Source organism: Lonchura striata, chromosome 4, assembly GCF_050655825.1.
Source record: "Lonchura striata isolate lonStrDom1 chromosome 4, ASM5065582v1, whole genome shotgun sequence".
Taxonomy (NCBI): domain Eukaryota; kingdom Metazoa; phylum Chordata; class Aves; order Passeriformes; family Estrildidae; genus Lonchura; species Lonchura striata.
Window position 1 is genome coordinate 69,825,782 of NC_140706.1, and position 12,154 is coordinate 69,837,935.

Consider the following 12,154-nt stretch of genomic DNA (forward strand, 5'->3'; position numbering starts at 1 on the left):
TTAATTTTTTTTTAAGTAGCTTAAAATGAATTCTTTGTAATATCTATTCCATCACTAAACTCTGCTGAATGTGATTACTGTTTCTCCAATTTCTAAAGAAACAATCAAAACCATTTGATATTTTACGTCCCACACATCTCTCAATATATTTCATAGGGAGTTTTACTGTTTCAGAAGTTTCCATATTTTTCACTGAATTCACTGCCTCAGTTGATTTAATTTTTCTACTTCTATTTAAGTGAGGAGCAGTTTGATGGGGGAGAGGAGAAGGCAGAAAAAAAATGCACCACTAGCAGAAATTATGAGCTTCATTTAATATATTAAATATTATCAACAAGCCAAAGGCTCTCTGATGGGAGAGAGAGAAAATGAGGGGAGATGTGGGGGGGAGAGAAAATGAGTTTGGTTGGAAGAGAGCAGAGAGGTAGCAGCTTGAGGGTGTTCTCCTTTTGTTTCAGATGTTTCACAGGGAGGGAGGGAGGGGAACAGAAGATATATTTCTGGTCATGGAAGGAAAGAAGAAAGATGTAGGGGGTATTTGTGAGTAGCTGAGGAAAGTGCAGCTAATCAGAAGACTGGCAAGAAAAACAAGCCAGGATAAAAACAGTGTCAAAAAAAAATCAGCCAAGTGAGCACGGCGCTGAGAAAAACAAAGCAAAAGTGTAAGAGGAGGCTATGGAAAAAAGGGGCTATGGAATTTGTGGGTATGAAAAGGCCAAGAAAACTGAGAGGGCAGAAGAAAATTGTGCCATTCCAAGGAAGTAAAGGCCAGGGAGAGCCTAGACAGAAAACCAGTGGGTCCTAAGTGTGGGCAGGAAGCTGGGGAAGGCATCCAAGTGCCCTGCAGTGGGGGTTCTGTGGAGGTCCCCAGTGCAGCTGGCCAAGGCAGAACTCCAGCCTTCCACAAGCATCTCAGGTGTTCACCTTCTCTTCCTGACAGAGTGCAATACGTTAGTACATGAACTCCCAGCCAGCTAACAGTTCCTAGTAGAGAAAATTGTAATCCTGTCTGGCATGGATACATTAAAGACTCTCAAAATATTTCCGGAGTCAAATGTGATGGTTTTCTCCTTGTTAGGGGCCATGGTTTGATTAGTGAGTAAAAGGAATCATACCTGGTGTCCTGTAAGCATAAAAACTGTTTTTTGAAAAGAAAAATGGCACCTAATAGAGGAAAACGTCATCATTTGATAAATGCAGAAATATTAGCTTTTTAATATGTTTTGCCTGTGCCAATTAACTTACTAATTCAGTTGAAAGCCCAAAAATTGTGTATTGTATCAGTCGGTATGGAAAAATGACCCATTAATTCATTAAAACACCAATGCATACATCAACATTAGCCAGAACCAGCTCTGATTTTAGGGACTCAGCACAGCTTCCACACCTGACACTACAGCCACATTCCAGGGGGTGTATTCTATGTCCAGGTGTGACACCCCTGTGGCTACTGCACCTACTTAAGGCTGTGGAGTTTGCTGACAGCTCTCACTCAGCCTTCCTGGCAAGAGCTACCAGCCAGTTTTGTTACACGACCCAGGTGGGCCAGGTTTACCAGGGCACGGGCGTTGGGGTTGGCTCTCTTGTCCAGCAGGAGTTTGGTGACGCGGTAGTGGCCGCAGTGAGCGGCCACGTGCAGGGCAGTCAGGTAGTCCAGTGTCACGTCGTCCACGGGAGCCTTATGCTGGAGTAGGTGCTTGACACATTCCACATGGTCCCCCTGGGCTGCCATGTGGAGTGGGGAGAGTCCATTCTGTGACAGAAGAGAACAGAACAGCAGCTTCTAGTAATCCCCACTTCGACTGCGGCATATATAAGGAGGATATTTGTTGTTGTGAGGCACTGCTCAGTGGGCTCTGCTATTACACAAGTATCTTCCCCTCATTAGTTTCACCAAAGAGATAGAATTTGTAGGAAATGCACTCATTTTAGATGTATGTTTTCCAGATGTGAGGAAGAACACACTGAAATAATTTTCCAATTCTGAAATAGTCTGTGAAAATAATTAGGAGAAACAGTCCTCGTTATCCTATGTGAAGGGTCAGAAAATAAATAGCAGGAATCACCTCTCAGGAGTGATTGACCCAGCCTTCACACCTCTGTGTACTACAGTCTCAGGAGGCAACACAAGGGAGGTGCTGGCAGTAGCACTCCACATCATGTGTTTAGTCTGATACTAGAGACACAGGCAAACAAGTGTACTCTTTTCACATATTTGGAGAGGATTATGTAAGAAAACCTTATTTTGGATCATGCTTCCCATTAATTCACTTCCTTTGGGAGGACAGTCTTCCTCCTTGGCCTTTCAGCGACGCAGGAAGCTCTGTGGAAGCTTACAGAGGTGTTCCACACTAACAGGGCACACACAAACCTTGGTCCGTGCGAGCAGTGGGGCACCCCGCTCCAGGAGCAGCTCCACAACCTGGTCATGGCCACTTCGTGCCGCACAGTGCAATGGGGTGAGCCCATCCTTCAAGTAAAAGAAGAGAGAACAAATGAGCACATCCCCAGCTGTTTGTCCTGGCACTCTGGGGAACAACCTGTCAGGAATGCAGCCCCACATGCATGAAAAAGCTCCTTTTTTGACTCCTAACTGAAGCTGGCTCCTCAGTGTGAAGTTTCATCCCTGCTCTTCCTTGCACCAGTAAAGGATACTCTAAGGTTACTGTTTGAGAGAGGAAGCCTACTGTGTGCTGAAATCTCTTCTCCAAGGATAATATGAGGGTGCACTGCCTCCTCCCCTCCCTGCCCTCTGCATGGCTGTGATACAGCATTGCCTCTCCCTGGGTAATGCCTGCTGGGCCGAGGATGCTCCATAAGCCAACCAACCTTTGGATTGCTGGTGATGCAAGGATGAAGAAAACAATGTTCATACCAGAAAATGTGCTCTAGGATTTTCTTTTGCTTTTAAACAGGCATCAAGATAAAGAAGATTTTAAAACAAGGAAGAAGAGAGAAACAAATAGAACCAAATCTTTCACTTCTGAGACTGAGGGGTGAACATAGAGCTAACAATTCTTTTCTAAAATTGCTGTCAGACCACCAACACTACAATAGCTTTTTCCATTGCAGAACACAATTCTGTACCAAAAGACTTGCTCAGGCTACTGTTAATGATCACAGCAGTGGTAGCAAAAGATGTGCTGATGAGCTATTTGGATGAGAGAATGAATTCTAAGCTGCTTTTGTATAGTTTGGATTTTATGCAGAAAAATAAGTATGAGGCTAGAAAAATGGTTGTGAAAGAATATTAGTGCTGAATGACTGAAAAAAGGTAACACACAGGATATGAAAAGCCAAGTTTTCATCTCATTAGCCCTCAGTATTGTTCAAGCATACACTCAGATGTCATCAACACTTGCTCAACAGAGGTGGCTTTACAAAGGTGGTGAAATGAGAATAGTTTTTAATCACAAGAAAAGCCTTCTCCCTTTGAGTGAAGCTGCTAATCTTGTGTGATATCTGTGCTGTTATTCTAAGGACCCTGTTGAAGAATCCAGTAACAGCTTGATTAAAAGGAGAATATACTGGTCTGAATTACTCAGAGGCTAAAAAAGTAGCAAAACTGCAAAAACATGGCACTAAAGATGAGGTGGTGACCCTGCTGTTTACCTTGCTGAGGTCTGGAGAAAACCTGCATCACGATGTCTTTAATTTTAAAGTAGCTCTAGACTACACAGTGCCATTGCAACTGCAACCTCATTCCAGCAAACACTGCCTTGTAACACCCTACAAAAGGCAGTTCCAAGAAGCAGAGACTCTCTTGTGCCTGGTTTCCAAAGCACAGAGCCCTTTCCAAGTGAGCAGCACCACAAAGCTCCACAGCTGCAAGGAGCTGAAATCTGCAGGAGCAAATTTTCTCCCTTACTTATCTACTTTTTCCAGAGGCTTTTGAGACACACTGACAGGGTTAGGTGTGCATTGGTGCTCACTGTCTCAGAGGCATTCCTAAATCCCACAGAAGATTTGCACTGAAATTCCACAGATGGAAAATCAAACCCAAAACCAGAACTCGCAGCCTTCAACACTGGCAGATGGGGGGGTCCAGTGTGAAGAATTAGGTGGAACTACTTTACTTTTTTCTATGCACTGAAACTTCAGAGTCCTCTAAACCTAGTCTTTTTATGACCAACTGAGGTATATTATCATCTCATTGCCTGAGGGATTCCTACAGATAAATCCCACTACCATTACAAAAGTAAGAATATATCCCAAATGCATTTCTAGGGAAGGTATTTCTTTCCAGTTTTTGGCCTCTTGTGCCCTACATTTTTAATCAATGTGGGAGGTTCACTTTCCTTATCTGTGTGGTGGCTTTGATGTTACTCTATTTAATAAAATCATTTAAAAAAAAAAAAAAGGGGGGAAAATAGTGTGAATCCTTGAACAAAAGCAGGACAAATCCCGAGAGGGAGAAAAAGAAGGAAAACACAAGCTAAGAAGCACATCAACTTCACAAGAAAGTCTGGCTAGAACAAAAAAAGCAAACCCTCTAAATAATATAAAACAATTATTTCTTTCTTGTTCTTATCTCCAATTCCCTTTTAAAGCAGAGATAGAAATTGGCTACCTATCCTACTCTTCCCTGCCATAGCTGTTTTGAGGACCTCCCACAGAACCCTCTTCCCCTTTCCTCTTTCTGCTCTGAGGAAAACACCATGTATATTTAACAATTATTCTATAGTTAATCTTTAAACTCTTCTGCTTATATCTTTTATTCAAAGATGAGGGAGAATGCAAAGAGAGCTGTAGAAGAATCAGTAGAGAAAACAATGCAGAGAAGCTGACATGAACTAACGTGAAGAGACATGCCTGTGTACCAAAATAATAATTTTTTGCAGCATTATCTATTTGCCATGATCCTCAGTACTCTCAAATTGACTTCAGGAGCTGGCCAAAGTACTTTGTCAGTCATTTCTTTGAACTGAAGAACATACAGTGACCAATACATCAGGCACATCACGAGACAGGACATCCAACCCTGGGTCAGGGGGACACAGACTTTGAAGCACAGATAACGAATGTCCCATAAACACAAAGACTGCCATGCCAGGAGACAACAAATTCAGAAAATTTATGTTTAGAGAAATTCAAAGATTATTTCCTTGCCCTGGATTGCATGGAACGGAGAGTTCAATGTTTCTATCTACCCAGTGACATCCCACACTTGGTGTTCTACTGTTCCCTAATGTGGTACTCTCCTAACTCACACTCTGTGATGTAACCAACAGCTGGGTCACCCTAAGAAATTACAATGCAATCCCCTCTGTGTGTATGGGAGCCAGGAAATTCCATCAATGCTAGTTGTCTCTTAAATGATTCTCAAAATATGAGGAAATCTTGTACCTTCTCTTCCGTTGAAAATCAGTCACTGGCCATTTTTTAAACTGCAAAATGAATTCTGAATTCCCTGCATGACTCCTAACTGTAGGGCTTCAAAAGATAAATTATTTGGTCATTTCACAAATGCTTTCTTTCAGCTTAGCAGAGACACTGAAACGAAAAGAAGCTGTGCTTATGAGGGATTTTTAATGGGAAATGATGTGGGCAGCACATTCACAGGACAGTTGCTCACATTCAGTGCTCATTCAACCAAAAACTGATGAGAGAAGTGAATGCCAAAGGCCAAATTATCAATGAATTAGTCTAAACTGCAGCCGCATGTTCTTGTTTTCATAAGGGTAAAGTAAAATTTTGCTATTTCATGTGTCAAACATGCACAATTGTCTAAATTTTCTTGACAAATAAAGGGCTTTTAATTTGTTCATTTTTCATTATGATGAAACCTCATCACTTTAAAAATGAGCAAGGCGAGTCTCCCTCTTGCTTTAAGCTCTTGGCATAATTAAACACACTGTAAAGTATTCCTCTAGGTCTGCCATTCACAGCACAAATTGGAAAAATACAGCAAAAAATATACCATGTGCTTGCTTGAGTATTAAGATAGTAACATAAGTAACTCCAAATAACAGTCATTTTCTAGATAACTTGCTTAGACAATTCATACAACGCCCCTTCCCACTCCCTTATAAACATTATATGGAGCTACTGGATTTTTTAGAGGAAATATCTGCATCGTGATTAGATATTTATAATCTGACATGGCTTCAGGAACAGCAAAAGCTGCCTATGAATTATTAGTGCTCTGTGCATGTAAGAAGATGAGGAGAAAATGTCACAGCAGAATTACTGCAGGAACAAACACTATACACAGCACAGTACCAAGGCAGGGCCAGGATCCTGCTACAATGGCTACCACTGCTATGTGGAAATAGCAGAGCCAAACCTATTTAGTCAGGATGCAGATGTACAGAAGGAAATATTATTCCTATTAAATCTCAGTAGGTTTCCAAAATGAGTGTTAAGGGGTGTCTTAAGCACATTCTCCACAAAAAAACATCCCAGACCAAACCAACCACATCTGAGTTGTGGTGCCCACAGTTTCCTTCCTTTAGTTTTCTCATTGGTACTGTTCATCTCCATGAGTGACCTGCCACTCCAGTCAGCTCCAGCTGGGCCCCCTCCTTACTGTGGCCCTTCTCCAAGCCAAATGGTGCACCAGACCTTGTGCCACCACTCCCACACCTCTCCCCGCTCCAGCTGCCACGCTCCAGGCACACAACACGCTTACTATCCCACACAATAAGCTTTCCCTTCCAAGACTGGATGCTCTCTTTCATTCCAGGGATTTTATTCAACTGTAAATATTCAGGATGAAAACCTGCAGGAGGAGACTTAAGAGAAGCCCCAGAGCAACAAAAATCTAATTTCAGTGTTGGCAAGATTGGATAGGAAGACGACAAAACGTGTGACAGCTTCAGTGGCTGAGGCAGGTGAGTGTGTCCCTCCCCCTTGGAAGGGTGTTTGCTTACTCCCACAAAAATGGAAATTCCAGCAAGGTGATAAAAGCCTGTGAATAAAACTGTATTTTAGAAGAAAAAAAGCATGCAGAACCAAAAACGTCTTATATTCTTGGGTTTTTTTCCCCATACAATCTATAGAGAGAGATGATAAAAATAGAGATAATGCAAAAAATGCATTCAGAAAGAATATTCCTAAAACCTTGTAATAACCAGAAACATTTCCACATTCTGAAGGTGCACACTGTTATGATTCCATTATATGAAGACTTCTTTTCATAGAAATACATGCATTTTGGCCATGCTAAAATTGCTTTTAAATGCTGACAATAATTCTCTGTAAGAATCCTTAGTGTGTTCCCAGAAGGCTGTAAATGCTTTCCTTCCCTCAAAGTGAGAGCTGGTAATTGCCACACTACCCTTGATCACTTGACAGTGGATTAATCATAAATTAAGCTTTCCACCATCTTTCAGAGAACAAATTTCTGCACAATTTCTCTGACCCCTTAACTAATCATGAGAATCTGCATGGGTTAGAATTTTGGCCAAATATTAAAATTTTAATTAAAATTATGCCATTGAAATTGTTACTAATGTAAGAAAATCTATAGAGAATATAGCTTTCAGTCAAATTTTGAATATGAAATACTTTAGTATAGGTAATTTTACCCATTAATTATTTAGTGAACAGAAGTCCAGGGAAGGCCTGTATGTAAATGAAGTTGCAAAACATATACCAGATATTATATAATAACATATGTTTAAATAATATTTTATTATACTATAATAATTATCTACTGTTAAAGATGATATTTTGTTACTATATTGAATTATAATACTATTTCTAACAGATAGTAGTAATGAAAGTATATTATTATTGTATTTGAGAATGGAGTTTCCATTTCTGCTTTGGATACAATCTAAAAGAGAAATTAAATTTCACATTTTAAAAATTTAGGACTTGATTGAGGAAAAAAATGGTAGAACTTGCAAAAAAAAGGTAAAATATTATTTTAAAATATGTAATTGTGTCAAGAGATTTACCAGTATTTCTACGTTTTTATGGCTTTGTGAGAAATGCCATAAAATTACAGCAAACACATTCTGAAATGTAGAGAAAATAAAAATACTAATTCCTGCAGAAAGCAGAGCTTTCCTTTGATATGCTACATTAACTATGGAACAGCAGGACACATGCATCATTTACTCCCTTTGAGGAACAGACATTTTAATTTATATTTTTAGACAACACAGAGGCTCCTAAAGAATCATTCCAATGGAACATTTTCAAACATAGAAAGCTTTCACAGATTAACTTTGCAAACCTGAAGTACTGAAGCTCATCTGCAATCCGCTAAAATAGGTTTTTGCATCTTAATTTATGCAGCATCGGATGTCATGTAACAAAGCAAGCTAAAAATAGACGGAAGGAAAGCAGCGATGACTGTTTTTACTGAAGGGTGTGTTTTGGTGTGGTGTGGAGCTCAAGAACTCGGCAGTGAGACATGCTAGTGTTTGAATTCCGCTGCTTTGCAGCGTCTGACTGGCTGGAAGAAGGCAGGGGTTCCTGGGAAGAAGGCAGGGGGGAAGGCAAGGTGTGTTAGTACTGCAGCGGGGCAGGCGGGCTCTGCGCTGCCACGGACAGAGCACATCCCTGCCTCCTCCACACCGCACGGACACAGCCGGAGCAGACAGACGCAGGGAGGAGAGACACACACCCAGATAACAAACAGCTGACACAAAGCACGGACAGCAAAACCGAAGCTCTGGAATCTTCCCCATCGGGAGGCGCACGCTGCTGCGAGCCCTGGAGCAGGGAAGAGGCAGGAGGTGGAGGTGACAGGAAGCTGGGGAGCCTGTGCAAGCTGGGATGCGTGTGCCTCAGGATACCGGTACGGGTTTTCAGGGACATCTTTGTACTGATATTTTGAGCCCGTGTAGCAGCTGACACAGGGAAGGGAGCAGAGACAATGAGAAGACTCTAAAATTGGTCCCTACCTCCTACATTTGGCAAATCCTGTTCTCTCAGATTCATTCATAACTGCTCTCAACCTTTGCAGGTGAGCAGGGATGGGAAAACACTTTGACCTCTTATAACGCAAAATATCCCCCACAATCATCTGTGCCAGCTTGTCTAGAACAATATCCAACTACTGAACAGGAAACAGGTGAATTCAATACTGTCATTCTAAAGGTCAAATGAACTATTTCTGGATGACATGCTGAGGGGCATGTGGAATATCCTGACTGAAGTATATTATTAGCATTTCATCCCTCTTCTCCATGAGATTTTACATGTTTATTGTGAGCAGGGGTGATTTGCTGCACACCTGCTTGAGAGACAGCTTTTTCCATCAGCAGTAGTTTTTTAAAAATAAGAAAAAAATAGTGAGATACCATTTCATAATCAGAAAGCAAATCACAATCACATTTACAATAATCATGGTTGTCTTCAGAGCTTATAAAGCAACAAATGGTTGATGTAATTAATATCCAAGTAACTGCAGAGGTTGAATCAACCCCAAGGGTAGCTGACTGCAATCAGGTAGCTGACTTCCTATCAGGTTAAACAAAAATTCTCATGTCTAGCTCTAAACTGTGTATTCTAAAACACTCTTGGACATAAAATTTTGCAGACCAGCTGCCTAAATACCAGCAGCTCCTGAGATGGAGCCCTGTGCAGCTCAGTCTGAATAAATGACAATGTTTTCCCAGGTGATTCCAAAATCCCATTTAAAATAATTAACCCTGCCAATATAAAATGATGGAGGGTTTTGCCCTGAATGACTGTGAAATCACCCATAAATAAAGGACAGAGAGATGATGCGAATTTCAATAGGATAGCTGGGAGGAGGAAACCAGTCAGAGCCACCTAATTAATACCCCATGCTTTGTCTGGGGAAGAGACACATGGCTGCTGGCACTGAGGAGTTTACTTGCTCCTGTATCAGCTCTCCAATAAAAATGGACTGAGCTCACTAGAGCTTCCACAGGGCATACTGCAACTAGCATGGACATTTAGGTGTTAGGGGACTGAAAGGCTTAGCTGAGTCCAGATCTTCCATTTCCTTTTGCTGTGCATCACATCTGTTGTGCATCATCTTGTGTCATGTCAAGTTGGACCAACTAACAGGCTTATTCCCTGAAAGGCACAAGATTCATCAGCTTTTTCTTGTATGATGTTGGCAGGTTATACAGAAGACTAAAGAAAATAGTATTTCTGCATCCTACTATCACTAATACCAGCTGTTCTTTAGTCTGATACAATTGAAAGCAGTCCACATGAAACAAACACACACAAAAATCCCCAAAAGCAAGCAAGGAGAAAAATCCCAGTCCATTCCCCAGAAGGGATAATATCATATTCAGGGAATAGAAAGACTCACCCTGGTTTTGGCATCGATCTGCCCTCCGCGATCCAACAAGAGCTTCACCATGTTTGTGTTTCCCCTTTTGGAAGCCACATGCAGTGGGGTGATTCCATTCTACACCATGGAAAGAACAAACAATGAGCTGGATGGATCTGAAGGTGTGCAATGGGGGTGAATTTGGGTTTGGATCACAAAAAATGAGACCATCACATTGTAGAGAATAAACAAGAATGTACTAGAGCATCAGCACACACCATATAAGCTAGGGTTAGTAATTCCTTCCTAAGCAAAGTTCCTTCTCCATTGTTTCGGGGTCCTTGAATGAAGGAAGCAGCGCATCTGCCCAAGCAGCAAACATCGCAGCCCCAGGGCCAGACAAATACACAAACATGTATCAGAGTCCCAATGAGCCAATAGTCACAAAACACTGAAGCATTTCAATCACTGCAACGTACACAGAGGACACAAATGCGTCACTCCTACACAAAGAAACCTTCTTGTGTAGTGCCAAGAGCATAAAGGGGTGGTAGGCTGTGTAGGCTGTGTAGGCTGAAAGTCCTTGAAAACACTTTGGGTGAGGCAAGAGGTAATATTAGCAGCTAGTCCAGATTGGAAACAGGAGGGAGTCAGTCTGGAAGGCAGAACCCTGAAGTAATTCAAAGTGTGTCTGGCAAAATCAAACAGCAAACTTGTGACCTGGAAGCTGGGTTGAGATTACCAAAGTTTTCACTTCAAACTACGTAACGTGCAACAGCAAAGAGGCTGTACCATGTAACTCTGCAGTTGTTTACCATGAAAGAGTAATCATGATTAATTAGTTCTTTTATTGTGAATTTGTATAACAGCAACATACTTTCTGGTTTTGAAATGTAGTTACATGTGAAAACATCGAATTAAAGTGGTGTAGCAAATACTGAATACCAAAAAAGCCAATCAAACCTACATCTATTTCCGGAGTATATCTAACAAACAGAAAAGCCGAAGGGAGTTGACACATTATAAGAGCATCAGCTTTCTGGAGCTGCCAAAGGATCCTACTTCCTCCAGCTGGGAATACTGGCTGTTACACAACTCCCAAGGCCTCCAGGGCATTGCACAGAAACAGCCTTTCAGAATTACTGCAAAAAAGACATCTTTGGTCCCAACAGAACTTCAGCATTACTTTGCTCCTTTCTTCACTCATCTCTTGCCTTAGAGTAACCCAAAGACCCCCTCCCATTTCTGTAGGCCACCAGAAGCAGGAAGATGAAGGGATGAGTCCATACCCTGGCTGTGAAGTCGACTGCAGCTCCACGGTTCAGCAGCAGCGTGGCCACGTTGACGTTGCCGTAGTGCGCGGCGATGTGCAGAGGGGTAAAGCCGCTCTACAAAGGGAAACAGCCCTCGTTACGGAAATCTTCTCATGCAAGGTCACCAGCTGAACTAGAGCTTGAGTTTACAATGCTGCCCCACTAATGCATCGTGTCAATTTTATCCAGACCATGTCTACACTTCTTCTAGAGCACAGCCTGTCAGGCAGAGAGGCCAGTTCTCAGGTGGGACATTATCAAAAGTGCTTCATTCTTTTGTTCCCCAACTCAACCCCCTGCATCAGTGGCCAATAAGAGCAGTTTTCATCACAGAAAATATTAATGTATTAGCCATTCTTAAAGAAAATAAAGCAAGTTCCTTATTACCATTTGGAAGCAACATGGGTCTTTTAGGCTGCATCTATTTATTGGGGTTGGAAAAGAAACCACAAAAGTTGTTGGACTCCTATTTTACTCCTCTTAGAAATAGAAATATGAACAACATATTTCCTTATTGGTTTTTTTCCTTTGTTTTTCAAAAGCAGTATTATTCAAAATTAAATTAAAGAGTTTGGTTTATATGAGAAATTACTTAGTAGTATACTAAAATAATCATAATTATTTATATTTATAT

The 12,154-nt window shown here is 41.4% G+C and overlaps 1 protein-coding gene across 14 annotated transcripts in view; it reads right to left on the minus strand.

Moving 5' to 3' along the window:
- ANK2 (ankyrin 2) overlaps window positions 1-12,154 on the minus strand; it is a 275,878-nt gene that overhangs the window by 78,465 nt on the left and 185,259 nt on the right. For 13 of the 14 annotated variants that reach the window (XM_085579383.1, XM_085579389.1, XM_085579388.1 and 10 more), the window contains 4 exons: window positions 11,497-11,595; window positions 10,247-10,345; window positions 2,372-2,470; window positions 1,556-1,753 (listed from right to left, as the gene is read on the minus strand). In XM_085579383.1, the coding sequence (XP_085435509.1) occupies window positions 1,556-1,753; window positions 2,372-2,470; window positions 10,247-10,345; window positions 11,497-11,595 (495 nt within the window). The remainder of the gene's footprint in view (window positions 1-1,555; window positions 1,754-2,371; window positions 2,471-10,246; window positions 10,346-11,496; window positions 11,596-12,154) is intronic. The other variant, XM_085579385.1, reaches the window with a different exon arrangement.